We start from the raw sequence: 27,564 nt of genomic DNA, 5'->3' as shown, positions 1-27,564 counted from the left end.
TAGGGTAAGAGATTTAGCCATCCTCAATGCTTCACCTCTCTGGGTTATTTTATCTCACGCCCCACCAAGACTGAATCCACTATGTTATCGATAGCTTCCCCTGCGATGGGAGTGACGGGAGTATAAATACCATGAGTTCGACTCCCATCTTCCTTTAAGGTTTCCATTAAAACTCCAGTAATCAAGCTGACTGTTTAACAACTAGGCGCGATCTTCCGACTCTATGACTAGCTGTTCGATGCTTTCGATGGATCAGATACTCTATCGTTTTCCAGCTTCAATACAATTACGCAGATGACTTCAAGACAGCCAGCTTCGATACTTTTATCAAGGGCAATGAGAATATTGCCCATACGTGTTAACGTGTATTCTTTACCTTTGTGTTGGGGCTGAAGCTTCTTTTAACCCATCAACCTCCTGACCCTATCATAGATACTCTCAACCGTCATCATGCTTTGATGACCAGAGTTTGCGGTAAAGTTTCAACTCTTAATTTTGAAGCGGGACAGCCGTAAGAACATGCCTAAACAGTGTACTCAGCGAAGTGATGGATTGTCTGCAACAGTCTCTACTTGGAGTCGACATGGGGTGAGGTTGAAGCTCACTTGCGCCCCTTAGTAACATCGTACTTAAACTCTATAGCTTGACTTGAGGTAACTTCAAGGTGACGCTGGAACCTGGAGGTTTTATGAACTGATATCACCCAAGAAACCTCCAGCGACAGTCACATCTGGTATGCTGCCTGAAGTGTGTTTTTGAGAGTGTTATTTTAGTTGATATCGCTGACAGCTGATGCCTGCATCACGCGCCTTACCTCGACAGTCACATTGATAGTCACTAATGCCGGATTATCCAACGTACATTGTTACCTCTGGACTCTCCCCCTATCTCTGACTTCCATGCCACGTAATCAGTCGTAATGCCAAGCCATTTGATAGGTATGCGAACCTGTATTTTGCTGCCGACATCTTGTCTGGATTGCATACCCATGTTGCGTGTAATGAGATGCTTCTCCCTTCAATTTACACCGCACATGTCCTCGAACGCACACAAATACGACGCCGTGGTATTTTATTTGGCCATAATACTAGTGGCCTGATCGATAGCTCTTGTCCACGGGAGCACTGATCATTGCGGCTCCGTATCCTCCATGGAATGATCTCTGATATGACCACTAAACATGAGCTACGCCGAATGAAGAGTATGATGGCTGCTCTGTGCTCCGATCGTGGTTCAACCTATCTATGCATGAGGGGCGCGCTTATGGTAAACAGTAAGTACACCAAAATTGCCTTTGAACTCTATGAGAATATGCCACCATAACAGCGGCATTATGATCTACGTCAGTTCTGCGATGGTGTTTGCTCATCGCTTTTCCCACCGGAAGCTGAAGCACGATGTTCAAGGGGCTTCAAGTCGCCGACCTGTAAAAGTGCGACAAAAAAGCAATGGCCTGATGTGATATCAAGGAATACATCCTTGTCGTGAGAACAGACATCGTTTCAATGAGTCGGGACCTTGAAAGATGTCAAACTGCCCGTTAGGCCTGAATTGGAATAGTGTCAGGAGAAGGGGCAAGCCACAGCTAAGGTGACTAACCCCCCTAGGAATGGTTGAAACGCTTGGAGTGCTGGGGGATGGCACTTAACAGTTCAATATACGTGAAACAGAGGGGACCTGTTAGTGAACCTTTCCTGCGAATGACAACATGCATTGAGTTTAACGTACCTGTATGGTTATACCTCAGGTGTAAACTCTAATTGACATTAAAGGTATTACACTGCAGGTACACAATATTAGCTTCCGTCTAGCACCTCAACCCACGGAGCCGCACGATAACGATAAGCCCGAACCCCACTGACGTCCCCTGTCATTGAAACAGTACGAAACTAAGACGCAGGGATATCGGCAAATCACGTCGATCCGCCGAGAAACTAAACGTCTGGAGTAAAATTAAGGTCCATCGTCGAAAACACTATGACAGGTGGAAACAGATGGAAAAATTCCATAGCTCAAGCCAAGACGGCACATGGCAAACAGCCCTAGTCTTTTTCGCAACTTGAGACAGAGTTAAGCGTAAACGGCAAAGCAAGCTGGCGCCAAAGCTTCTTGAACGATCCTTGTCGTTGCTATGCCGTACGACGTTATACCAGACTCCCACAATACGATGATGATGAGTTGATATATAAACATCTTCAACGTCCCTCCAGACTAAGAAGAAGCATCCTATTCCAATCAGTCCATTCATTCGTTTCAAAGAGCTAGTCTCTCTTCTCATTCTTTAAACTTATCCTTTCATTCTATCAAGTTCGCTTGCGACTTACCCTTCCAATCATTCACCATGAAGACCACCACTTATGTTTCCGCTCTTCTCAGCCTGGCCTCCGCCGTCAGCGCTCACTACACTTTCGACAAGCTCACCCTCGGCGGCGTCCTTCAGGGTGGTGATAACGAGTACATCCGCAAGCACCAGAACGGCTACATGCCCACCAAGTTCAAGAACATCCCCGATGGTTCTATCTCTCCCACCGACAAGGACTTCACCTGCAACAAGGGCTCTGTCCCCGCTGCCAACGTCTTCAAGGTCAAGGCCGGCGACAAGATTGGTCTTAAGCAGGCTTTCGGCGGTACTGGAATGCAGCACCCCGGTCCTGCCCAAGTCTACGCCGCTCCTGTCACGGATGCTGCTAAGGACAGCCCTTATGATCTCAAGTGGTACAAGATTCACCAGGCTCTGATCTGCAAGTCTGGAAACGCCGAGTCTCTCCGCTCCACTGCTTGGTGCTCTTGGGACGAGGATTCTGTGCACTTCAAGATTCCTTCTACTCTCCCTGATGGACAGTACCTCATCCGTGGTGAGCACATTGGTCTTCACGGTGCTCACGACGGCCAGGCTGAGTTCTACTATGCCTGTGCTCAGATTGAGGTCACTGGTAACAGCGCTACCACTATCCCCGGTACTTCTGTCTCTATCCCTGGTGTCTACAAGCAGGACGACGCTGCTGTGAACTTCAGCCTCTGGGGAAGCTCTACCTCTTACGATGTCATGCCTGGTCCCGATGTCATCCCCGGTGGTACTATCCGCGGTAGCGCTGATGGTGCTGGCGGTGATGTCACCAAGACTGTTGAGGGTGGTGCTGATTCTGGTTCCGATTCCGGCTCTGATGCTTCTCCCACCGAAGGTTCCGCCGCTCCTTCTTCCGCTCCTACCTCCGCCCCCGAGTCTTCTCAGGCTCCTGTTGTCCCCGTCGTCCCCGATGTTCCCGACACTCCTGAGACTACTCCCCAGCCTACCCCCGTTGCCGCCGAGACTACTCCTCTCCCCGCTGCTGGTAACGGCTCCGGCAGTGGATGCTCTTCTGGTTCTTCCAAGGCCCGCCGCCACGCCCGCCACTTCGCTGCTCACCGTTTCTAAGTAGCTTGAGATAAGAGGCATGATTAGATGCTAGTGATTTGGCATGATGCACGCGGGACGTGGTGTTTTCAAGTCATGCCATGCGCTGGCGTCTTGGAGGAACATGGTATTCTGGACTTGATAAGAAAGACACTTTTCTTCAGCTTTCATTGTAAACTAGATATACTTCTTGTAAATATAATATTTCTGGCTGAACTCTTGGACCAATTGTTGGTGATTATCTGTCGCTAGCTGATGTTGTTTGAACACCAAATCTCTCGTGCCCGTAATTTGCAAATGTTTAGCTACCAAGATACGAGTACCATGTAGCTGAGACAAAATTCTGTATCATCCCTACGAATCAACATTGGTCTTTTACGAAGCTTACGTAGTAGTTAATTTAGTCCTCGTGCCGCTTTTTGGTGAATTTCGTATCAGTCATCACATTAAGCCCGCGGGTCCCGACAGCCCGGGCTAGCGTCAACACTTCCATGGGATACAGTGTCATGACATGCGTCTAATTTCTGGTATTACCTAGTACCGCCACAGCGCGATCTGACACAAATAAGCAGGGTTCTCGACCAGAGCCCCTTCGACATGCAAAGAGGGAGCCATTCAGCCCCCCTCTAATTCTGATGACCAAATTAATCTCTCCCCATCTACATTGATATATTTTGAGTGGAGGATAAACAAAAAGCCTCGGTAATCGGTGTTTTAGTCGGTAATATGTTTCAATATCGACACAATGTCTATCACCAATTGGAAGTTATACGAATCTGCAACTCGCAAACGAGTCCCGGTCTGGGCTTAGCCAGCAATTTCGACAGGGGGAAAATTCTTGCCCCTGCATTAGTTAGCGTGTTTTGGAGGACGTTGGTGGGCGGGAATAACCTTAATCATTAATTCTTATTCGTGGGTAAATTCAGACTTCTCGCATTGTCTCGGAAGAACTTTAATTGTAGCCACGGCCAATCGCATGTCAGGTTTATTCATCGTACAACGTCCAACATTGGAGGGACTAATCTTAAGTACGGACTCGTTACAGCTTGATCCTATTCCTATAGATACAGGAATAATACACGCCCAGAAAAAGTTCCAAGGACCATCGTCGTTCCTGAAACGTACACAGATTCCGGTCTGTAATCTGGTGGTAGCCACAGAATCTTCTCACCGTTCTTCATAACCCAAGCAGGATCTTGACCGATATAAAATGGCCCTAAAATGTCGTCTGCCCCTCTGTGACCTGAGTGGGCAATGACATCAGTATCGAGAAAGTTAGTCGCCAAATTGAACATCCTGAGCTCTGGACATGGCTGCGACAAGAATAGACATCCTCCCGTAGATGCATCCCAGACCTGCACTTGGGTGTTCATATACATTCCTATGAGTCGTCCATCACGAAAAGCGAGAGTGCGCAAGTATGACACTTTCGGGTACCTATCAGTCGCAACTGTGAGTGTCTCAAGCACAGGAAGACAGCGAATCTCAATGTTTTCCATGAGAAAGTATGCAATCTTTGCACCATCGGGTGAAATGGCGATGCAAGGAAAGTCCATCAAAGGAACTTCAAGTGTATGCTCAAGAACTGCATTATACTCATCCCAGATCTCAACTGAACCTGGCTCTGAAGATCCAATAGCCAGTCGTTCGCCGTTGGCAGAAATGGCTAGACAGTAATAACGCTCCCCAAGACAACTGAATTCCCGCTGTAATGTCTTGATATGACGTAGAGGGTCAATATTCCAAATCTCGACCGTTGTTTCTTTCAGTGTGGCAAATACCGGTGCATCAGTTGCAGCGGCTACAAATGTCTGGGTCATCAACGGGACTTCTGGTTCAAGTGTCTCTTTGCAGGTTCCACTCTCCATATCCCAGATCTTGACTATTCCCCAGCTATGCGAGAGTATAGTGTTATCATCTGCAATAGGAGCCACCAATTCCATCCCCATGAGTTGTTCGGTGGCGTTTTCTGTGAAGGCCTTGGATGTAAGGTCCCATATTCTGACGGCTCCATCTAGCGATTGTCCCGCGAGCAAGGTACCGTCGTCTGAAATAACGGGCCCCGCTTTGAAGTGACTGCTCACGATCTTGGACACCGCTCCTGTCTTCATATCCATAACAAAAGTTAGATAGCTGTCAAGACTGACCACCAACCAGTCCTTTGTCAGAGCGAGTTGGTCATGGACAATAGGTGCCTCAAAATCAAGTATATGAAGACATTCGCGTGATTCTGTGATCCATACCTTGACTATTTTCGATGTCGATGATAATGAGGCGACCAATGCGCCGTCGGTCGAGAAAGCCAGTATGTCATGCTCATGCTGAGGGTCTAGTACGGTCCAGGACGGTTCCGTAGAAGGACTCCATTTCGAGAGGAGCATGGACTCCTTAGCAATAGCTGCTATCCACTGACCTTGCGGCGACAGGAGGATGGGACGTGGTTTGTCCGGTACCTCGAACTCAGAAATACGCTTCCCTGTGTCTAGACAGTGGATAAACGCGACACATTCAAAATCCCGCGTACAGATCGAGCACGTAAACTTTCCATCATCAGAGAATGCGATAGTCTCAGTACCAGAACAACCCTTCAGGAAGATGCTCCAGTGTCAAGATTCCAAATCCTGACTATATCAGGCCATCCCACTGCTATTGTTCTGCTTCTATACCACGAGAGAATCGTGATGGAGCCCCATTTAAAACCTTGATCTAGTCTGTGCAGACAAGAACATGACTTTTGGTCCCAAATCCTAAGCTCCTCCATGCAGCAAATCGACGCCAGCTTGTTGTCAAGCAGAAAGGCCATCTGTGAGAGTCTGTCATCAAGGACCTCAAGAGTTTGATTTTGTGGCCAGTTGAAATTCATGTTGATGGGCTGTATGATGTATTCGGGGTATTGACGGTCTTCGAGTGGACTGGGAGCGATGCTTGCTTTAGGGCTGAAGATAGTTCCGGAGTGGTATAGCTGAAGGGGAGTTTGCTCCATACCAGCGCGGAAGGAGCGAATGAACTGTATTACATCTTGGATGAACTGCAGTATTTCTGTCCCAGCAGTCCCCTGTTACAGTAGTCAGTGTCGGTGTATGAATGGGCTGAGAAGATGCTACCTACATCAACTATACTCTGCAACTCTTGCAGCATCAGAAGGGAATAATCAACTCTTCTGAGTAGACATAGTACCTCGAGCCAGTTCGTAAAGAAACAATGAAAAAAGCTGTACGCGTCATCATCGTCTCGAATTTGCTTCGCAGATGCTTTCAAATGGTGAACCCAATACAAGCATGCATACTGAACCTCCAGAAGTAGATGTTCATCGATAACAGATGGTTCAATATCTGAGCGACTCCTCCCTGGTGGTATAAGCCCACAGATATCAGCCTTCAACGTTCCTCGCATGAGGTTCAGGCATCTGCTTGCCAGGTTCGCATGTGTCTCCACTTCATTCACCTGGAGATCTCCAGCGGACTTCCTGAGGATATAATTTCTGAACGAAAGATGGAACAACTAAAGGAGGCTATCATCTTCCGGAACATCAATCACCGAACGAAGTGGATCGATGCGGCTGGATATATCCCAAACATCAATACCGAGAAGGTTAGCCAGTGAAGTTATCGGTAGAGGACTAGCAAGTAGCACAAGAGAACCAATAATATCAACAAAACTCTGCTTGACTTCATCCTGGTCTTCATCAGGCGCACCACTAAGTATGAGGCCCAGGACAGGCTTGTATAAAGCCTCATACTCAGAGTTGACGTTTGTAGACTTGTCGATGATAAAGTCAATCTTGTAATCAGGACTTTTCGCCCAGTGTCTATCGCGAATCATGCGCACGGAAGTTGCAGCTGCGATGAACAACGGCAGAGCCTTGTGAAGCAGTAACTGGAATCGTTCATCTCCAGGCCAGTCTGGTGCCAACTGAAGATGTTTTTGGCGGTGAGTGCGATTATGTTGGACCACAAAAGCGCTCAGGGTCTGCTTGACAAATGCACGGAAGTCGTTTTCTATAGTTCCGATTTCGAGTTTGTGAAGCACGATTTCTCTATGACGTGATTCATCGGCAAAATGGCCTATGATGTCAAGCTCTGGTCTGCTTGTGATAAATACTCTCAGTATTACTGGACAACTCGTCAGCAGCAGACGAAGGATCTCTCCACGATCTTGTTCATCACATTCATCCAAGGCATCGAGAACGAAAACAATAGGTATGGTGAGCCCCTCGTCTTGCAGTTTGACAAGTGGATTTTGGATCAGCTTCTGCCATTGGATCTGAATAGGTGCCATGGCTAACGAGTGATCTTCCTTCACTGACTTCAAGATATAGGGAAGGATGTGAGGCAAGTGTAAGACGAGTTGATATGCAAGTATGGAGAACAAATGTCGGCCATTTCCTCGATTGCCCGCACCTTTCTTGAAAAAGAAGCTGGCTCCGAGGGGGTTGCTTTTCAGGTTGCGAGAAACAGTACGGGAAATAGTACTCTTGCCTGTCCCAGCAAGACCTGAAAGCCAGCAGATGGTTGGACTGTGGGGATCATACGCCCATTGTTCGATGTCGCTGAGAACTTGTACTCGCGTTCCCTCAAGACAGAAAGAGTCGCGTGGATGATAAATATGATCAAAAACGTCCTTTGGGTCGGTGAGAAGATCTCTGAGCTGCGCCTTGACCTTCTCTTCCGCCCTCCCACTAAATGAATGTTAGAAAATATCAGCCCAGTAGGCGTCACGTCTCACCTAGATTCAAGCCTCATTTCGATCATCAAATCGTGCAAAGACTTGAGTCGATCTCGACCTTGAGAGCTATGATGTATCTCACATAACGAACCAGCATCATGTAACTTATCTTTCGTAACACTGAGGTCTTTCAAATATCCAGAAAAGTCCTCCAGGCGAAAGGCATCTGTTAGAGCCCTTGCTGCTGATTGTTGGCGACGGAGAGTAAATCCAAGGAACCTTATGCACTGAGACATAGCATCAATAATTGTCTGACGGAGGCTTTTATTGATAGGAAGGTCTCTGGAAGCCGACGAAGCTAGGTAAAGTTCGTGGTAAACGTTGCACTGAAAGATTAGAATGGCGATTTCAGCGATGCCTTCAACAATCTTGCCTCTGATCTCTTCGCCAGCAGTAAGATTCTGAAGAACATTAGCTTGGCTGCCAGAGCACAAACACTAGTGAGGGGATGATACCAGAAGAAGGAACCGTACAGCGGCCCATGGCAAGGCAGCGGGGTTGGGATTTGTGCTGACAGTGATATCGCCAACAACGGCGAATCGATTGAGATGCGGAACAATCTTTTCCATCGCTTCAGCCATCTTTTTCTGCATGCCAGCACGCTTCATTTCATTTTCCAGTCTCTTTATCAAGGCTGTTGGAGTCATTTCAGCACATTTTGCAGAAACTTGTTCCTGAACTTGAATGACTTCTGCCAACTTTTCACCGTCTTTCGATGTTTTGGCATTATCAATTGCTTCTTTCCAAAGCTGTTGAAATTGTCTTTGGTAAGCATCGGAAGCATGCTCAGTGTCGAATACGGGAACGCCATGTGGAGCCCTTGGGGCTGAAGATCCAACCGATACATTTCCTGATAGAGGAGCTATGGTAGCTGCGACATTCGCTGAAGGCCCGGATATCGACGATGCTGAAGCAGGCTGCAAACCAGCCGATAACCTGCCTGTTATGAGGAATCAGTGATCTATCGTGCTGTAATAGTGATGTAGAGCCTGGGCGGGCTGGCACGTACCTTGAGACACAGGTGACGTTCCTGGAGGAGTGCCTGTAGAGTCACGGCCGGTTTCTTTTGCCTTCCCAGACTCTGTTGAGGCGCCTGATAAAGCCTCTTAATGATGACCTTTTCTGATCCGACATGATTGTTTAGCCTACAGCCTGTCGCTAAGAGCTGTAGATTACGAGAACCAGCATGAGTAATGCGCGTTGAGAATATGTGAGTTGAAGAGGGGAAGTATGACCGTGAAGTGCGCCATGCATGAAATCTAGTTTGTGTCTTGACGCGATTGGCTACGTATCCGTAAGGCTGACAGACAGGCTGACAGGGATGTGAATGCTGGTGATCTTGGTAATAATCTTCTTGGGGTAAGACGGCCAAGGCTGTCCAAGTGATCTGTTACTCTATATGTACTTGACTAAAGTGCTATGGACTTTTATTATCGAATTCTGGATTTGAAATAAGTCGCGATGCATGTCGTCGTGCATATTCGGAAACAAGTAATTTGATTCAAAGCACCAGCTGCCTAGAAGGCAACATGGCGACACCACTAGAAAGCTATACCTAAGGAGTGAACGGAACAAGACGAAGACGTTATCTTGTCCCCACAGCCGCAGCAAACCAACATCAGACAAACATCAACCAACCCCCATCAAACGAGCGACTACAGTAAGACATCCACCCACCCTTTCATTTGACAGACAAAACCGGCAAGTCTACTTCTCAAGGCAAACCTGAGAGTAGTAGGTAGCAAAGGTAGTAGCCGCGGCAGCACAGCAGAAGATACTCTCCTGATTAGCCTTAGCCGCGCAAGCAACACAAGCAGCGACAAAGTTGATAGAAGAAAAGTTTGCGCAAGATCGGCAAGAAGAAGGATGAGGAGCACTATCACAGCTCCAAGAATGAACACGGCCAAGAGCAGCATCCTTAATCTGAGGACAGTTGCGAGCGCGCTTGAATACCTCAAGATCACGGCTGTGGACCTTCTCAGCGTCAAAGGCCTCAAGAAGGTTCTGCTCCTTAGAGACAGCGACGATGGGCTCAAAGTACTGGTCGAAGAGAGACTCGGGAATACAAGCGGTGGGATCGTTAATGTAGGTGGTTGGGATCTCGGGGAGCTTGTAGTCGCCGGTGGCGTTGAGGTTGGTGAAGGTTTGGCCGAGAGCCTGGAGGTGGGAGAGGGTGATGCATTGAGAGACTTCGCCGACCTTGTAGGTGACCTCGCTGACCTTGAAGGTGGTCTTTTCGAGGGCCTTGTCGGCGGTGTTGCTGGCGAAGGCAGCGGTGGCCAGGGCGGCGAGGATGAGGATGAAGCGAGCCATTGTGAGTGACTTGTTTTCGAGTAGAGAAGTGAATCTGAGTGTGAATGAAGATGTTGCGATGGTTGAGTGAGTTGACAATGTGGACTTGAGCGGCGTCTTAAATAATTTCTCTGGTTCGATGATGCCCTTATCATCAACCCTTAGGTTAGATGGTACTTAACGTTCTCAACTACCGACAAGTCTCCCACGACTTCGCGTTCTTCTATTCTTCATCTCATCAAAGACATAGTTCACTCATTATCGGTCGGTCTCGACTGTCGGCAGTTCATACACGGCTGACTCGAAACATCAACAATGCTCTCTAAAGACCTAGATAGAATACGAGTTGATCTTCGTCCCTCCTATCCTCATCCGCGATAGATTAGTGTTTTGACTCTCACCATCATCTGCCGGTATGAAATGAGTCGACCGACTAACTATAGTCTGATGTTCTCTCGTTCCTTTTTGGAACGTTGCATATTACTGGATCCGCTTTGAATCCGAATTACCCGTTTAAATAGTCTGTGCATATCAAGGAACTGTCCCTATAGGTTGATACTCAAGGTCGTGGTCGGTGTTCGATTGGGCAAATAAACTCACACCGAAACCCCCACGTGGGCTTCATTTTCGTATGCTTTGCGGGCCGCTGTCAGCAACGGCACGTTGCGCTAGCCCTGTCGGTGATGCAACGGTCCCTGTAAACAGTATGAAGAATAAGCTTTTTCTAATGTAAAGAAGGTTTGTAGGATGTCGTTGCCTGCATAATAGGCGTATTTGCCCCCACTGCTCATCAGTGAGGCCTCGACCTTACTTCCGCTTACATTACAGCCAATGAGAGGCTAGCATTTCAACACGAAGTGAGTCCATCATACTATGTCAAGGAACAAGAAGGACTATATTCATTGAACCTTATTTATACAAGTTTAGATTATCGAATGTCTCGGGGAAGAGAACCCCGAGCGCTATTCATGTTCATAGGCTGAGATACGAATGGCTTCACGATTTTCCAAGTTCGGAAGGTGGAACTGATGATGCCGATGAGCCGGATGTGAGATGTGCAGTTCGGCAGTTGCTTCAGTCATGATGATGTCGGATAGTGACTGGCTTTCATGAGCCTAGTCGCCATCCGTCGGACGAGGTTTGCCGGTTGCCTCACCAGATGGCTCTTCAAGCCGGATCATGAGGCAGAATGATTCTTGAGAACCAGTATCTCTAGGAGAAGCGCGAAATATAAAAGGATCAGTTTCCCAACTCCATTTGCAACTCACCACTCTCATCTTCACCAACGTCAGCAACAATACAACAACCACTACTACAACTCCCAGTCCTCAAGACTCAAACCCTTCATACAAAATGAACGCTCTCAGCCTCATCGTTCTCTTCCTCGGCGCGTAAGTCACCTTCCCCCATTTCATAACCCGATCTGACCTCCCAGCGCCATGGCCGATATTCACCACAACTGTGGCTGCACCGTCCGCGGCTCATACAGGCAGGATCTTAGCCAGGCTGCCTGCGCCCTCTGGGGCTCCAACCAGCCTCACACTCACTGGGACGGCTACTCTGTAAGTACCCAGGCACCAACTCACAGAACATAAGGCTGATTATGTAGTGCGTTGACAAGGGCATCGGCCGCGGTATCGATGGTGCCCCCTGGGAGACTACTTGCAAGCAGGCCTGGGACATCAACTTTGGCGGCAACAAGAACGATGCTTGGGGCAAGTGCTGGCACTAAGCTGACTGATGCCAGTTTTGGGATCAGTGCTTCTACGGCTAGAGATTGGAATTCGTGTGATGTGTTCTTTTCAGACTGCCAATCATCCACATGGCTTCTTGTTACTTTAGAAACTATGTAGCACTCTTTTAGTCTTGTCATTAGCTTGTGACAAGAACCTTGCAATTGAATTTATACTGTGCGCAACATTTGAGCTTCCAGTGACCGACTTTGATGAGTCTCATGAGTTTTTGTTCATGTCTTCCTCGGGCGGACATTTTCTGCGTATCGGATAGGGGATGTCATGACTTGAGATGAAAATTAATATATATTTGGCTGGAATGCAAAGCCTTTCTGTATCAATGGAAATTGACTGAGACCATACCCTCTCCTCTTGGCAGGAAAGAGACTCCAATCCTAGTGCGGCTGTTTTTTAGATGCGCTATCTCTGTGATCAAGATCGTTTGAGCAAAATCAGGCAGAAAGACGACTGCTTAACTAGTAACACCGTGTGTAGAAAAATGTCCGTCTTCCATGCTAAGCTCAATTGCGTTGGTTTTCGAGAACGCATGGCTTTAGTGCCACGCGACATCTCAACCGCATGCCTGATACTTGGGAACGACTGAAATTCTCGAAAACCACTAGAGCAATCTAGATGCTCCAAAACCGGGATATGAAAAGATTTTGAGGCAAATAAAGTCATGAGTGTGCGGGGTTTAATTGGAGATTATCCTAATGGTATGTGTTTTAACCGCGAATGGCAATTCAAGAACAATTTACACCTTGCCGCACTCAGACGATACAGTATTACAGGGTTCAGAGACAAGGCTCAATATAGTCTACTAGAAGTTTCCTACCCTAACGAAAAGTGTTGAACGATAGTAAATCTCCGGATCGAGATACCGAAGCTATGGCGAAAAACTACATATAGTTCACTCGCACCCTGTCCACGTATTGCTGAAAGCTGCGGTTCGCAATTTCGGTTTGACTTCAAACATCATATCCCGGTTCTCTGTACAACATGGCATCTCTCCTTGTTACGGAGGAATCTTCATCTTGTCTAATGTTGGCAAGAGTATCCTCGGTAAAAGTGCAGGATGGGTCTTTGATCAAGGCCTTGCATCAATTAACGGCGGAAGCGATAACGACAAGATAAGACAAGACATTGCCAACGTCTTGACCGAAGTCAAGCAAATAGAGACATCTGTCACTGACCTCTCAAATCAACTGCCAGATACTCTTTTGCAGCTTCGCAAAGATGACCTGGGAACTTATATTACCGACATTCAGACGTTTTACTCGACCATTGGCGACATCATGCAGGAGGCTTTTGATCTTCCGAACAAGAATCTTACAGATTCGGTTCGTGTTAGTCAAGCGCGGCACCTTCAAAGCCGTCTTGATGATCGTCTACATGCGAGTGCCGATAATGTTCCCGGGTATCTCGATCAAATCAACGCCTTTCTCAACGACGCTAGTGCAAGCTCCTTTCTCAAGCAAGCAGCTCAGCAAGCGTTCGACGAGTCAGACGACTTCCTTGGATATTTCACCAAGACGAAAGTCATGGTATGTTTGAACCTTCTCCCGGACCGAATTCACGTTGTTAACATGTAAAGGCCTTGAACTATTGGGTTGCGTACGCCAAAGGTATCAGTCTCCTCCAAATGGCACAAGATAACCCCAAAGTCAATTTCGAAGAAGGGTCTTATACCATCAGTCGCCACAATGCCAACTTCCTCGCCCAAGAGCAGAACTTCCAAGACACCGTCGGACAAGAGTCTATCACGCTGGCGGAAGGGATCATCAGCAGCCCCCTTGATACACATGATTTCATTTGGAGAGTGCACAGCGGTCTTTACATCCAAGACGCCTTCTCTGACTACATGAACTTCATCTCATCTGATATTGAGAACCCAACAACTTCGTGGTCTATGTTCCACGGTCCCCAAATCACCGCCGATCAGTTTGATCCTACTGAAAGCTATCCCGTGGTAGTCGTACCCAGTGACAACCAAGATCGAATGCTCTGCATCGGGGGACAGTATGGTCTGAATATAGAGGAGCAGTGGGCGGATGAGTCTGTTACACCGTCCTGTCGCTGGCTGATTAAGCCCAGATATCCTGGAGCAGATCGCTTTTCGTTCAGGTTCGTCGACAATTATGCGGAAGGCGAAGACAATGGTTCCTACGTCGTCGATATTCCTTGGGAAACAATGAGGATGTTGAACTTTGTCGATGCGGTACATAATGAAGATGGTAACCAGTTTTTCAATGTCACTTTGGGCGAATTAGATTCGTCGAGCCCGTGAGGACATTGGGACGTTGGGCTTGGAAATTAAGTGAACGGAAACAAATCTGGGGATACTCAATGCAATAGACTCTTGCAGAATTAGGTCGAGCATAGAAACATGCACATATGAATGAAGGCGGACGTTCAAGTATCAAAGCCATATTCTATTGAACGCCTAATATAAGAAAACCCAAAATTTCGAAACAGAAAAGTTCTTTTCCAGAACGTACAAGAAAGTGAAGCCACGTCTATATCCCGACACCAAGAATAATGCCCTACTCATCCTTGGCCGGGTCGAAACCAGGGCACTGATCACCAGCAGCCTCACGAAGCTTGTTAGTAAAACTATCATCCTTATCCCAGAACTTAGGTCCAACACCGCCATTCCAAGCATCATAGAGGTAATCGCGCAGAGATCGACCGTTGACGACAGGCCAGTTGTCCCAGCCAACAAGGTTACCGATGAACCACTGACCAGTGTAGTTCTCAACAGCGTCGTCGGCTTCGTTGGCCATGCGCCAGCAGTGAGTGAAGCCACCGTCTTTGTGGTAGACGACCTTGGCACGCTGGCCGTCGAGACGGGGGGTGTTGGTGGCGTGTTCGTAGCCGCCGTGGCATGAGGGGGCGACACGCTTGACGTCTTCGCCTTGGACGAATACGACGATGTTTTCCCAGTCGTGAGTATGACCGTTACCACCGCCAGCAGCGTTGATAGTGCCCCAGCTAGTACTTAGTCAGACAATGATGTTATAACGATGGGTAAAGTAAACTTACGAAGACTGGTCCTTTTCAAAGTAGTACTCATACATAATAGCACACCAACCATTGTTACAGCGCTTTCGGCTGTAAACATTGTTGTTCTCAAGACGGTTGGGCTCACGACAATCATCAGCAGGACCCTTGAAGTAAACGTCCTTCTGGCTGAGACCGCGGTTTGTGTTGCCGTCTTTGTCAATGGCGGAAGTGTAGTAGCAGCCGTCCTTGTCGAAATCGGTGGCAGGCTGGAACTTGTGCTCGATCTCGTGAGCTCCGTCGTCGAGACGGCCCATGAGAACTCGCTTGGCGTGCTTGAGGGGTCCGGCTTCGACGCTGAGAGCGCCGGCGAGGACGGTTGCGATCGTGAAGGCGTGCATGGTGATGAAGTGAAGATGAAGTTGAAAAAGAGAACGAAATATTGAAGCTAAGAAGAAGAGAGAAGAGAGTGTTGCTGGATTGGTAGAGTGATGATGAGATGAGGCGATAGACTATTGAAGGCAGATGAAGCCTCCTATATACATGATAAAGCCTGGCTCAACATATCTTCGTCCAAGTTGAAGCTCACCATGACATCAATCAGCCACTTCCCATCTCATCTTCCAAAAATGAAACGGACCACGTAGGATTCACTCACTATACGAGTAGGATTCACCATCTCAACCAATAAGTAACCTCAATTCTATTTCGATTATCTCACTGCATACATGAATTTCATGCAACAGTTCAGCTTGTTGCAACTAAACACCCAAACCGCCAGGGCGCAGCACTCGCTCAGACCAATCACACGAATTTCGCACCCATGCCTTAATTTTAAGCTTAGCAGATCTTATCTGCTTAGCCACAACGATCGGAGATCTGACCAATTAAATGTCAGCTGGACCTATTTTAATCTCGGGGTAAGCTTTTCCTTGAAACATGTAGGATTGATTTGGAAGGAAGGCTCGTGATGCTGTTTGGGGGCAGTGAGGCGTTTTTGAGGGATTGTTAGTGAAACTAGCCTTATGATGGCGGATGAAAAATGTCAGCTCTAGGTTTCATGGTCAGAGGTACTTTGGTCGTGGGCTGGTTTGTGCGGTGGGGAATGTAGCTTTGATCAACAGGATTTAATGAGAACGGGTCCTGATGGAGTCTAAAAACACCTTCGTGGCTCTGAAGGACGGAGATTATTTTTGTGAAAAGCCTAGCAGGATTAAGATCCAGGTAAACTGTTCATTCCACGGCTGACAGTGGCTGGCATTTTGGACATGACTGAGACTGAATTATCCGATTATTGTTTCTATCCCGGTATCATGCTTGTCCCCTCGCCTCATGCGCCTTCTTGTTCATCGTTGAGGACTCGAAGACTTTCAAGCGGTGTCTCAATTACTAGCCAGGGAAGCCTTGTATAATGGAAATATGCCATAAATCCCTCGTGATGGAAACATGGGCGTTGATGAAATGAGAGTAAGCGGGCATGAGATTGATAGTAAGCGAGGATGGAGAAATACCCACCGGGGCTGTGATTAAATCGGGGCGGGTTTGGGGTCCGGGTCGATTGAGGTGCATGCTTCAGGGTAGATCTGAGCTTTTCTTAGATCGATAAGACAATTTGAAGAAGGGAGTTATGATATCAAGATAGAACAGTAATATTAAACAGAAAAGCACTTCATCAGCTAAATGCCAAAGAGTTAGGGTTGCATATGATAAAAACGTCGAGAGCGAAGCTTCTTCATAGGGAAAATTCCAGATGGTTGATTATTATAACAAGAAAACATTGTAAACGAATTTATGAACATAGAAAAAAGGGTGAACAGTGCACTTGCTAGTGCTAACATCAGCTTATTACTATCAAGGACCTCAAAGGATTACGTCATGAACAGGCCCGTCAAGTCTAATCACCGCGCCGGGTATCCTTGCTCCAAGCCTTGGTGGTATCGAAGTAATCGACGGGAGACCGACCAGGGATGAGAGTTCATATGCGGGATTCTCACTCTAGGAATATTGCCATTTGCACAAGTGTTTAATGGCTCTTCTGTTTCTTGATTCTCGTCAAGCTTGGCATTTCAAGTTATCACCAGAATCTTGATGCCCCTTCTGCTTCAGCCAAGAAGTAAACTTTTGCAAAGCTATCCCAAGATGCGATATCTTATGCTTCTCTTCATCTGGCATTTCCGCCAAAGTGAGGTGTATCTCTTCAGGTTGAAAGCACGTTTGCCACCCGTATCGCACTATTCCTCTTGCAGGTACAATTGTCCCGTCAATCCGTCCTTGAAAAAGGATGGGTTCATGTCCCGGGCCTCGGCAATACCCAATTGTCGCGATAGCTTGAGCGGTCTTGTCTGAGAAGCCAGCGAGTAAGAGATGTAGCTTTCTGGGTCCTAAGGCCTCGAGGAAGAATTTTATGTAAGGTCCTGGCATGCCGTTCATCGCATTGAAGCAGAGCGCTGTATCATCCACGACAACCGGACCGCCGACCTGTCAAATCCGTTAGTCTAGGGCTGAATCATGGCATGTGAAAGATATCTCACCATTTCTGCGGCTTTGCGACATTTTGCGATTGTGATTTCTTCGATCGACCCTTGTATCTCAGGTAGATCGAGAGATTGATTGCGAACGGTAATTCCAGCTGGAGCGAGAATAGCCTTGATATCGGCTATCTTATTAGCATTGCCAGTGATGAGATTGATTTCAATCATCGTGGTCATGTTGACGCATTTTTCTTTGCTGCCAAACTAATCTCATTAAGTGCCTTGACTGGCTTATGGGTATGATTCATCAAGCCAATCAGCCTTATCTGACTCCGGTACCGGGCTAAGACCCACTAAGCAATGTACTCCGCAAGCAATGATAAAAGGACGTTTTGCTCATTCCAGTCTTCGCTAGATACGAGGTACTGTTAGCTGCTTCCGTATTACATTCTCTCCTACATAACCCAAAATTGAAAGTAATGCCAAGTTTTCATTTTTCAGCGGAAAAGGTTGCAGTTCAACCGCATCTCCAGTCCGCGAGATAGTTCGTCGATATGTAGAGTCCCTAAGGTTATATCAAGACGATATCCCGCACCTTGCTCTTCAGGATCTGCTCTTCCTCCTTTGTTGTCATTTCGACATCAAAGTAACCAACTCTTTGAAAAACACTCTCGCAGCGAGGGAGCCGTCTGCCTTTGCGAAAGTGTGACAAATCTTCCTGCCTAGCCTCTTGAATAAGTATGCCAATAAGTTTTACTTTATCTAGCCGTTTGCGCCTTGCGATTTCCTCGATTCCCTCACGCATGAGTACCAGACCCAGGACTTCCTGTTGTGATTGCTCAAGATCGAATTTAACTCCTACTTGATACCTCTCCTCTATGCCGTGGATACGGTACCTCGGTTCTCCTGTCTGAGTTTCAAATGGCCTGATCAGTCGGACCATGACTGCTTGCAGAAGAAGCCATCCACGTGCTAGCTGACCAAAGACGTCAATTCCCTTGGGCTCGAGGTGAAAATCAAGGTACGTGACGGATGACATAGGCTTGGGAGACAAGTAGTCACCGGACAGCTGGTGGGGAAACGAGACGGTACCAAAAAGAGAGACCCAAGACCACGACGGTGCAATGTAATCCCTCGAAGCTCGCGCACCTCTTGCAACGCGCCAGCAGAGCACATGGCCGATATCTCCCCACCACATCCCTGCACAGTACTGACCATTCCGAAACCTAGCAACATAAGATGCTAGGCCAGACAATGCTGGAAGCCGGTCTGTATCGACGGACAGTTTTCGTGAGGAATAGTTGCGGACCATGTAGTACCACTTGTGGTGAATTTTCTCGTCAGCCCTTGGGGCCTCGGAAAGCTCAGTAATGGTCCAGTCTCTCAAACTATAGTTAGCGGCCAATTGGAGCTCCTCATGCCTCATTTCCTGACATCTCCAAGTAGTTTGGTAGTCGCTAAACCGGAGCATACGCCGTGAAAGATACTGCTCTTGCAAAGTCCAACCTCGCGTGTCCAGGGGCGCTGCTGAGGGCGTCGTGAATTCATCACCCTGAGCGCGTAAATACACATGCGTACTCTTCCCAACTGAAGTGAAGACCTTGAGTTCCCAGGCGGGAGGCTTTCTTTGCGTCAAGAATCCTTCTCGGTCATCCGAGGCGTTGATGGCTCCAATAGTTAAATATGCACCACGGTATACGTCAGCCATTCGTGATGCTTCCCTCTCCCAGTCAGCAACGTCGCCCTGGATAATGCAAAGAGAATCGATCCACAGATAACGTATTCCGAGCTTTCGAGTAACAATGATAGCATCTCGAAAGGTCTTTGTAATATCTGAAGTTAAGAGAAAGCCCTTCTTCATCTGATCCATTGTAGCAGGAGTAGTAATAAAAGCATTGGATTGCCCCCAACAGTGACTAAGGGCAAGATATTCGACTTTGCCGACTGGTTCTACCAGTGTTACGGTGTCTAAATCTTTGGCACCTACGTCAAGCAGCCTTGTTGGGGAGAATCGAGTGTCTCCTTTCTGACACCATTGATGGTTATTGTTGCATTGTTTGATCCATTCGGTCATGCGAGTTACGGCAACGAATCCCACTGGGTCCGGGAACATAGCAACTTGGAAATCTTTGACGTTATTCGACGCATCTATCAGAATGATGTTCAGCGTCAAAGGCTGTATACAAAGGCCTTATTGTGTTTACCTGGAAGAGCAGTAACGTCATACGAGTATGGACTGCAACTAAAGCAATATCGTCCCGGACCAGGCTCTTGACCCTTGTGCCATGTCTTGTACAAGTCTCTAATAAGAGAGAATAGAGAACAGTCGTCCTCTGCCACATTTGTAGCTTCACTATCTTCCAATCTTTCGTCGAACTCTTTCAACTCATACTCTGCGTAGACGGAGGCGGAGGAACTTTGGGCAGAGCTCGTGGTGAGAAGATTGCAGAAGTAGCACAGTGGCCTACCCATGTCGGGTATTCGACAAGTAGAATTTGAGGTAGATCGAGTATTAATTTGGTGCGGTTGATAAGTTTGGAGCTTCAGATTGTATCTTGGATGATCTGACATTTTGGGTTGGGTATCCATTGGTGCCACGACATCGTCTGACCCACATTTAGATACTTCGTACCTTTACAGGGCGACATGTTTGAAGCCGTTGACGTTGGGCGTAAATATTGTAAATGTCATTAAGCAACGTGGTGAAAATTGCTATTCGGAGAGGCTTATGCTATGGGAATGACTGGACTCCCATCGTACTGTTTGACCTTTGAATGTGCAGAAGGCCATACGCTTCTTATGTTTCCAACGCCAGTTCTGGCATTGTCAGTCCATTGAAAGTCTTCACGCAGTAGATAAATATCTTCGAGAACTTGAAGAGAACTGGCTCCGTTGGTGTCGCAAACAAATGCCGTCCTGTTCGAATGGCGGCAAGGAGCACTTTGTTTCTGTGGCAAAAAGACAACGAACAGGAAAATACAATCTCAATTCAGTAACAGCTGTGTACATAGCAATCTTATTTGTGATAATTCCCTGCAAACAATGGTACTTCCTGAGCTAAAACGTACCAAGCAGAAAAAGGCGAACGGAGATATGAAAAAGAGCTAGACTATGACCTGGAAATGAGTGTATGACTACTTAAGGTGAGCGTGTTGTGACGTTGCCAAAAAGAATAAGTAATTCATCAGTACCGGAAAAGGGAAGGGAAAATAAGAAAATAACCGAGACATCTGTCCATGGATATCAATGAAAGAAAAGGAAAAAAAGATACCTCTGAAAAAAAAGGTTGACAAAGTCACATCGAAAGCCGAGCAGGCTTTGGGGCTCCCTGAACAAGCAACGAGACTTCGGTAAGAACAGTACTAGCCAATTCGGCCAGCTTGTCCTTGATCCAAACGAGAACTTCCCAGATCTTGTCCCAAATCTGCCAAAGTTTCGCTCGAAGTAAACTCCAGACACGATCCCATGGAATAAAGTAAACCATGCCATAAGCGGCGACTGCTGAGCCGATTCCGGCAGCACCGACGGCTCCGGCACCAGCTACTGTAGCATACCCAGCGGCCATGTAGAGCCCACAAGGCCCCTTGACCAGTATGCCCCCAGCGCTCATCCAGAAGCCGCTGGCCATGCCAGCTACACCAGCACCAGCACCAGCTGCCATGACCGTGGCTAGAAGGCTCTTCCATTTCTGGAACCATGTTTCTGTGCCATCAGCGCAACAGTCAGACGATTCTCTGGCTTTCTCACTGACTTCTGTGTCTCTAAGCTCTAGGACTTGCTGCATGACGTTGTATTTCACATCGTGTGAAAGATTAACAACATCCCTTGGCTGCTGAAGAAGACGAATGGCTTCATCTGAACAGTCACTAAGGTCAAAGTTGCAGCCCTCGAGATGAGTCAACTCCTTCTTGCTCTGTTGCAGCTGGTGAGGACGAGCGTCCCAAGCATAGGTTTTAAAACCACAGTAGGTGGAGGAGCTTCCAATTCGAAGAGCATCTGGTCGCCCACCAGCTCCGCAAGGCCTGATGAAAACTTGGTCGACAAAGCCGTCGGTGTTGTATGTCAACTGAGCGACTGTGGAGCTCACAAGGAGATGTAAAGTCTTGAAAGCTTTCTTGGCGGCGATGCTGTTAGTCATAGCGCTTCCGAGATGCTCTTGGAGTTGGTCTTGGGTAGTGACGACAACGGATGATCCTTGAATCTAGTCAGCTACGTGCTTCGCCACATCAAGGTGGTGTTGAATGCGGTATCTCTTGGGACAAGATAATGAAATAATAGAAGAGGAGGGGCATGGGAGAAATATCGTAGAAAGAACTTACGTATCTTTTTCTTCTTGATCTTGTCAGTGATAAGCTTGTTCATGGCCTTGCGTTGCTCCGGTGCTACAAGAGCAAGGACGAGCGTGCTAGGGTTCCCCTCCGTGGACTTGACATCTTGCCACAAAGAGGTATTCTCTTGGTGGTAGATGTCGTGCTCAGACGCCTTGACAACACTGTTGCTAGGCTTGCTTGCGGACTTGGAGGAGTGCTTGTGAGACGACGAGGAGGACGAGGAGGACTTTCCGTGCTTTCCTCGATGGGTAGACGAACGGGAGGAGTTGGAGGGCATTGTGTAGGGGAAGGTTGGATGTTAAGCAATGACTGATGGGTAGACTCTTGTGGAGGTTGCAAGAAGAAGAAAGAAGTTAAGGTTTGAAGTTGGGAGACCTCGAATTTATAGACGAATTGTTCGACTCATGTAGCTCTCTGGTGTCAAGCGTCAGGTTTTGACTTGTAATCATTATGCATATTCTTTCTCTCCCATTATTGGTTTTGAGCGATTGATATCATGAGCCTCCTGCACATGCAATAATCAAGTTATAGAGGCGTTATTGAATGAGTGACGGCTGATGTTATGCTTGGCAGTGTTTGTTCCCCATAAGTCATAACAGATTTACTTTACTATCCATGCACCTCGTCGAAAAAGTGCTTCCAATCAGAAGTGCCGACACCAATTCGATCAACCAATGAACCAAGATAATCCCCACTGACCACTTAGTGATACTCAATGGTATTGCTCAATCAGGCACCCTCATCCCCCGTAGAGGTTGGTCAGCTGGCCAAGCCCTGCATTACCTCCGCTCTTGTGCTACAATCTTGCTTACGGCGGTGATTCGTACATCAAGGCGATGTGCGCTGTCGTTCTACCGAAGGTCACTCTGTCTCTTGTTATTTCAGCATAATCCCTAGTCTTCTCATTGAAGAAAGTCAAAAATATCATTTCACGGCGCTCAAGTATTGATATAGTAGCTTAAACTCGATTTAAAATGGCACAAAATCCTCCAGGAGTATCAGCATATTCCCGACAGCAATGGCAGGCTACACACCCGATCTTTCGCAACATATACATGGATCAAGGCTACAGCTTGGAAAAAACGATGATGGTACTGGAGTTGGTCTACAATTTTAATGCAACGTAAGTGGCTCTTGCAATTGCTAGTAGTTCAAAGAGGACGAGATCTGACATGGTCCTGCAGCGAAGGCGCATTCAGAAACCAGATAAAAAGAAATTGGCGGGATTGTGCAACGAACAACGGAGTAGCCCGTGTAAAGCGAACAAGACCAAAAAGTATCAAGGTCATGTTCCCTGATTTACCAGATTTTATAGCCAGCTTAGCTGTTGGCACAGCCCCTCGGTCCCTATCCTTTCAGCGCTACGAAAGCCATGTTCGGGTACTTCTATCACTAGACAAGTACACGAAAGGCTTCTTTGACACTCTACCGCCACAACCACCGCCACAGAACAATGGTGCGGAAGAAGATGCAAACAGTGCACAAAAGAAAGAAAAAGAACAGAAACCAACGATTGGTGCCAGATGGTGCCGTGCCTTGAGCCTTTGCCAAGAGATCTCAATACTCCCTCAAAAGAAAAATGATTTCATCGTTTTCAGCAATCTTGTTAAGGATCACGGTAGTAAGAAAGCTGCCAAAGAGGAAGGCATCAAAGAAATGAAGAACACAGTCACCAGTATCCTCAACGACAAGGTCTTCACAAAACTTGAAGTTAACGAGAAGGAGTCTAGTCCCAAGGACTTGCCTGCGCTCTGGAGCATTTGCCGCGTCTTGCGAGGACTGTCATCTCAGCTCGGCCATTCAGAAGATTCTGAGGCTCTGTTGATGAGGCTATTTCTTGGGGAATTACGGGAATCATTCGCTCAGATCACGCATGGTTCCAATACTGAAATGCGCCGGGCCTTGGAACATCTCCGGGACGTTCCACCAGCAGATTTTAAAGACATCGCCCGTATAAGCTGCCTCTGTTCAGCTAGAGCCCTATCGAGCAGGCTTGAGCCCCATGACCCAGTTGTTTTAGAAGCCTGGGCAGACTACTACCAGCACCATGACAGGAGCAAATTAAGGAAAGACGTCTTTCTTGATCACTACAAGAGAGCCTATGAAGAAGCAAAAGTAAAGTACCGGACGACGAAGGATAAGCCATATAATGAAAGAAAGCTTCTTATCCTCATCAAGTACAGCTATGTCGCTCATTACATATGTCACGACAACGACTTATCGTACCAGCTTGCGTCAGAGCTTTGGGATCAGACTGGTGCTTCGCTTTCTGGGGAAGATCCACCTGAATTCTGGTCAGTTAAAGTTCAAGGAATGGCTCAGGCAGCCAAGATACAAGCTTTGCTATGCTACGTAAAGCATGAAGACAAACTCAAACGCTACGAGGACCTTAGGAAGAAAATACACAAGTACAATCTCGTCAACAAACGAGCTCGACACAGGTATCGCAGGGAGGTTCTCCAAGAACGTCAAAAATGCCATGAGCGTGGCTATTTGCCTCCATATGACCCGGAGTCCCAATTTGTATTTCGCTTACAAGAAGTGGTTCAAAAGTTGGTCTTGAGTCCTGACCTAGGCTTTCAACTCTTGGCAACAGAACTACACGACCTCTTCGCGACATTGCTCAATACCGAAACTCTGACAATGGAAAACTTGAGGGTAGCCGTGACGAAGCTGCATGCTAGCAATGACCAAGACTGCCAACTGCTGGCAGCAGGACTGTACGATCAGCTGGCCTCCATCGCATCTGCCTGTAGCAAAGATGTAAACAGTGTCCTTCGGTCTGCCGAGTCCCTGTTTAAGAAAGCAGAAGATTCCCCGCTTACAGAGATGGAAGAGTCTAACCTGAAAAGGTACTTGGCGATAAAAAGGCAGGAAAGAAGACTTCAAGGGAAAGAATGCCGCCTTGAAGCAAAAGGACTGAGGCGATTGGTTGTTGATTTTGATAACTTCGTCGACATTTGAGGGTTTGCTCTCTCAAGCGGTATCTTGATGTATTGGAAACTTCGGTTTATTTCTACTCTCCATGATGTAACATAGCATTGGCCATATTACGATACTTGTGACTACAATTCGAGTTTCAGCCCTCCAGCTCATGTCGCTGTGTCTGTCCATTTCTTTCGAGAGGCGGAGTGGCTACTGGTAACTCAGCAGGACCCTGGTTACTTTCCAACTCTTGCAGCCCGCTCTGCTTCGAATTGTCGGCCGAGAGCTCCGCTTTGCCCCATTGCTTCGTGTCCCCTCCATCTCCTGCTTCTGGAGGCTGTTTACTGGTATTTCTCTTGCGACGACGCATCCATAGCCAAACGCCAATAAGAGCCACAATACCAGCTACGCCGCCGACGACACCGCCTGCAATGGCTCCAACTGGCGTCGAAGATGAATCACTAGAATATGGGTTCAGTATTCTGCCGTCTGTTGACCCTGGCGTTGTCGCTGACATTGAAGCTATTGAAAGTCAGCAATTTCATCACGAACCATGATAGATTGTTGGCTTACCAAAGAGCCTGGTAACATCATCGTTATCCCACTTGACCTTATTCCTGATCCATGTCAGTATATTACGAAGCATCGACATCGAAGTACTTACCCGCGCTGATACCAGTCCCTCACAACCTTTGGTGACTCATACTCTTGAGCATCCGCATCATACTCACTAGACCAAGTCAAACTCGGCAAATCGAGAATCCCAATTCCTTGTGTCCAAGGATCCTTGTCTCTCCAACCTTCATCTTTGCCCCATTTGTTGCCACCTATACTCAGCATCTGACGCTTTCCAACAAGAGCACATCCATGCATTCCTCGCTTCGGGCCCTCAACATCTGCTTTGAACCACTTAAAAGCCGGAAGCGATAGAACCCAGACATCGTCGAAGGATTTCGTCTTATCATTCCACGTGTTCCAGCCTCCATAAATGAATCTGAATCAAGTCAGCTAAGCCCACGCTCAAAACCCATTTCAAAAGCGTACATCTCATATGTGCTGTTTGGTCCTTGTACTCCGACAGAGCAAAATTCAACTCTAGGATCTGGAGAGACACCTGAAGTCTGTTGGTAGTACCATTCCTTGGAGCTGGGATCGTATATGGTAATGTTGGTGAAGGACACTGGGTCCGACACGTTCCCAAAAGCAGGCATCTTGACCTTTGCGCCTCCCATAAATATCAATAATCCGGATGAACCGATGGAAGGTATACAGGTAGCCTTCCCGGACCAAGTCGCATAGTCCAGTGCTTTAGTTGACTCGTTCGTCCACTTTTGGGTCGTCATGTTGTAAGTCAGCAGTCCATCAAGTGGCCGTTCAACATAGCTTCCGTCAGTAAACCTGTCATCAGTTCTACGTTCACCATAGCCACCAAGATAGTATCCAACACCGTGGCAAGTGGTGTAAGCTCCTCTCACAGTTCGATAAAGTGAGCTGAACAAAGTGTCGTCTTCAGGATCGTGTATTGACCAGCTTCCCTTGCCATCACTATCGTTTTCAAAGGCATATAAATGGTGGTCTCCAGCTGCCGAGGCATTATTGTAAGATCCTTGACCGCCCCATGAGTAGATGGTTGATCGTTCGTCATCGACCCAAAGAGCTGGTTGTTTCAGACATGGCGATGGCCCTTTCTCACTCTCAGTGAAGACGACTGTATCGTTTGTCCAAGATTCGTCTAGCGGTATTGAAAGGGTGAGACTGACTGGATGGTATTAGCATCACCCGTGGCATCGATCTTGGCGCTGATTTACCGGCTGTTGACCGTGACTTATCCAGTTCGGAACCAACCTCTCCGCCATCGATATAGACATAGTCCCCAAGGACAGCAACTTGATATTCAGGTCAGTCGCCTTCTTGAAAGGCTTTTCCAAAATACTTTCTCACCTGACAGTAGCGATCTTCTAATGAAGTCATCGTTGGCTGGTAACTGTGCTGACCCCTTGGAGCTCTGTCGCGTTTCAAGTTCAGCCGCACAGCATAGCGATAAGAGACAAGAGACAACGGTTCGTCTCCAAGTAAACCACCTCATCGTGATCGAATGTGCAAAGTTGGATCGTCAAGTTGTCAAGACATACGTGCAAGTCTCTGACAGAGTTGTGAGGATGAACCTTCTGGGAGAAGAAAAGACGCAATCAAAAGCCAGTCAGTGTTTTGAAATGGAGCGCGTGATGGCTGGTAGTCGGAGGGGAAATTAAAGGATGATCTTTGGGGGCCGTTTTTGTTGCCAAGTTTTTGTTGGACAACTCAGATCATTTTGGCAGAACGCGGTCGAGGATGTTGCATTTCACATGCGGGGCTGAATCCTTGTGATAGAATGCTGGAAACTGCTGAATGATTTTAAGTCTGTCAGGGAAGTTGATGCGATATCGTCATAGCCCCTGTGGTTGTGTAAACTGGCAGATTATCTTAGAGTATCGCACTATCCGTATATTTGTCTCGAATGGGCTTGACGGGGCGTATCCGAGTTTAAGCGCCGATTTGAAGTTCCAACCCCGGTAGAGTTGGCCAATCTGCACACTGCCTCGCTGCGTGATAAGCACTAATAATGTCTTGGCTTTGAAGGAAATCCGGCGTTTCATTTAGAATCGTGAAATGAGCATATTGCCCCCCAGACACATGACATCATAAGCAGAGTA

General features: G+C 47.3%; 10 protein-coding genes across 10 annotated transcripts; 4 read left to right on the top strand and 6 right to left on the bottom strand.

Annotated features, from left to right (window-relative positions):
• Positions 1–2,237: 2,237 nt before the first annotated feature.
• Positions 2,238–3,544, top strand: BKA55DRAFT_585511 (glycosyl hydrolase family 61-domain-containing protein). Its single transcript, XM_046194459.1, has one exon. The coding sequence runs from the start codon at positions 2,342–2,344 to the stop codon at positions 3,413–3,415; it is 1,074 nt and encodes a 357-aa protein (XP_046041813.1). The 5' UTR covers positions 2,238–2,341; the 3' UTR covers positions 3,416–3,544.
• Positions 3,545–4,452: 908 nt separating this feature from the next.
• On the bottom strand, positions 4,453–10,741 carry BKA55DRAFT_668444 (uncharacterized protein; the record flags this gene model as incomplete). Its single annotated transcript, XM_046197895.1, has 10 exons — positions 9,831–10,741; positions 9,437–9,506; positions 9,129–9,222; positions 8,575–9,059; positions 8,120–8,520; positions 6,932–8,072; positions 6,686–6,895; positions 6,503–6,634; positions 6,021–6,449; positions 4,453–5,979 (listed from the first exon to the last, which is right to left on the bottom strand). The coding sequence occupies exons 1-10, from the start codon at positions 10,430–10,432 to the stop codon at positions 4,453–4,455; spliced, it is 5,091 nt and encodes a 1,696-aa protein (XP_046041812.1). The 5' UTR covers positions 10,433–10,741.
• Positions 10,742–11,764: 1,023 nt separating this feature from the next.
• BKA55DRAFT_697871 (uncharacterized protein) lies at positions 11,765–12,143 on the top strand (the record flags this gene model as incomplete). Its single annotated transcript, XM_046200452.1, has 3 exons — positions 11,765–11,802; positions 11,847–11,973; positions 12,021–12,143. 3 exons carry the CDS (start codon positions 11,765–11,767, stop codon positions 12,141–12,143), a joined length of 288 nt encoding a protein of 95 aa, XP_046041811.1.
• Positions 12,144–13,277: 1,134 nt separating this feature from the next.
• BKA55DRAFT_528964 (uncharacterized protein) lies at positions 13,278–14,431 on the top strand (the record flags this gene model as incomplete). The annotated part of the gene is made up of 2 exons (XM_046189035.1): positions 13,278–13,688; positions 13,739–14,431. Coding segments are annotated over 2 exons (1,104 nt in total), but the record flags the coding sequence as incomplete, so codon positions are not given.
• A 241-nt stretch (positions 14,432–14,672) lies between these two features.
• Positions 14,673–15,658, bottom strand: BKA55DRAFT_627881 (necrosis inducing protein). Its single transcript, XM_046196886.1, has 2 exons — positions 15,187–15,658; positions 14,673–15,135 (listed from the first exon to the last, which is right to left on the bottom strand). Exons 1-2 carry the CDS (start codon positions 15,543–15,545, stop codon positions 14,688–14,690), a joined length of 807 nt encoding a protein of 268 aa, XP_046041809.1. The 5' UTR covers positions 15,546–15,658; the 3' UTR covers positions 14,673–14,687.
• A 1,538-nt stretch (positions 15,659–17,196) lies between these two features.
• Positions 17,197–17,843, bottom strand: BKA55DRAFT_599823 (inosine triphosphate pyrophosphatase-like protein; the record flags this gene model as incomplete). Its single annotated transcript, XM_046196448.1, has 2 exons — positions 17,197–17,622; positions 17,676–17,843. 2 exons carry the CDS (start codon positions 17,841–17,843, stop codon positions 17,197–17,199), a joined length of 594 nt encoding a protein of 197 aa, XP_046041808.1.
• Positions 17,844–18,163: 320 nt separating this feature from the next.
• BKA55DRAFT_255948 (heterokaryon incompatibility protein-domain-containing protein) lies at positions 18,164–20,142 on the bottom strand. Its single transcript, XM_046185399.1, has 2 exons — positions 19,820–20,142; positions 18,164–19,763 (listed from the first exon to the last, which is right to left on the bottom strand). Exons 1-2 carry the CDS (start codon positions 20,085–20,087, stop codon positions 18,187–18,189), a joined length of 1,845 nt encoding a protein of 614 aa, XP_046041807.1. The 5' UTR covers positions 20,088–20,142; the 3' UTR covers positions 18,164–18,186.
• Positions 20,143–20,631: 489 nt separating this feature from the next.
• On the bottom strand, positions 20,632–22,261 carry BKA55DRAFT_719653 (uncharacterized protein; the record flags this gene model as incomplete). The annotated part of the gene is made up of 3 exons (XM_046200972.1): positions 21,935–22,261; positions 20,979–21,809; positions 20,632–20,672 (listed from the first exon to the last, which is right to left on the bottom strand). The coding sequence occupies exons 1-3, from the start codon at positions 22,221–22,223 to the stop codon at positions 20,632–20,634; spliced, it is 1,161 nt and encodes a 386-aa protein (XP_046041806.1). The 5' UTR covers positions 22,224–22,261.
• A 659-nt stretch (positions 22,262–22,920) lies between these two features.
• BKA55DRAFT_697865 (uncharacterized protein) lies at positions 22,921–24,910 on the top strand (the record flags this gene model as incomplete). Its single annotated transcript, XM_046200451.1, has 2 exons — positions 22,921–23,069; positions 23,131–24,910. 2 exons carry the CDS (start codon positions 22,921–22,923, stop codon positions 24,908–24,910), a joined length of 1,929 nt encoding a protein of 642 aa, XP_046041805.1.
• Positions 24,911–24,967: 57 nt separating this feature from the next.
• BKA55DRAFT_255924 (uncharacterized protein) lies at positions 24,968–27,127 on the bottom strand. The gene is made up of 6 exons (XM_046185398.1): positions 26,813–27,127; positions 26,680–26,757; positions 25,916–26,630; positions 25,536–25,865; positions 25,445–25,488; positions 24,968–25,393 (listed from the first exon to the last, which is right to left on the bottom strand). The coding sequence occupies exons 1-6, from the start codon at positions 26,955–26,957 to the stop codon at positions 25,026–25,028; spliced, it is 1,680 nt and encodes a 559-aa protein (XP_046041804.1). The 5' UTR covers positions 26,958–27,127; the 3' UTR covers positions 24,968–25,025.
• Positions 27,128–27,564: the final 437 nt, after the last annotated feature.

The sequence above is a fragment of the Fusarium redolens genome, assembly GCF_020744475.1.
Source record: "Fusarium redolens strain MPI-CAGE-AT-0023 chromosome Unknown BKA55scaffold_30, whole genome shotgun sequence".
Taxonomy (NCBI): Eukaryota; Fungi; Ascomycota; class Sordariomycetes; order Hypocreales; family Nectriaceae; genus Fusarium; species Fusarium redolens.
The sequence above is the reverse complement of the archived record's forward strand: the minus strand, read 5'-3'. Positions and strand labels throughout refer to the sequence as shown.

Coding starts and splice junctions, on each gene's coding strand:
- BKA55DRAFT_585511 (XM_046194459.1), top strand. CDS start 2,342: ATGAAGACCACCACTTATGTTTCCGCTCTTCTCAGCCTGGCCTCCGCC.
- BKA55DRAFT_627881 (XM_046196886.1), bottom strand. CDS start 15,545: ATGCACGCCTTCACGATCGCAACCGTCCTCGCCGGCGCTCTCAGCGTC. Junction 15,136..15,186: donor TTTGAAAAGGACCAGTCTTC/GTAAGTTTACTT, acceptor ACTAAGTACTAG/CTGGGGCACTATCAACGCTG.
- BKA55DRAFT_255948 (XM_046185399.1), bottom strand. CDS start 20,087: ATGGGTAGGCCACTGTGCTACTTCTGCAATCTTCTCACCACGAGCTCT. Junction 19,764..19,819: donor TGACGTTACTGCTCTTCCAG/GTAAACACAATA, acceptor TCATTCTGATAG/ATGCGTCGAATAACGTCAAA.
- BKA55DRAFT_255924 (XM_046185398.1), bottom strand. CDS start 26,957: ATGAGGTGGTTTACTTGGAGACGAACCGTTGTCTCTTGTCTCTTATCG. Junction 26,758..26,812: donor TAGAAGATCGCTACTGTCAG/GTGAGAAAGTAT, acceptor CTGAATATCAAG/TTGCTGTCCTTGGGGACTAT. Junction 26,631..26,679: donor TAAGTCACGGTCAACAGCCG/GTAAATCAGCGC, acceptor AATACCATCCAG/TCAGTCTCACCCTTTCAATA.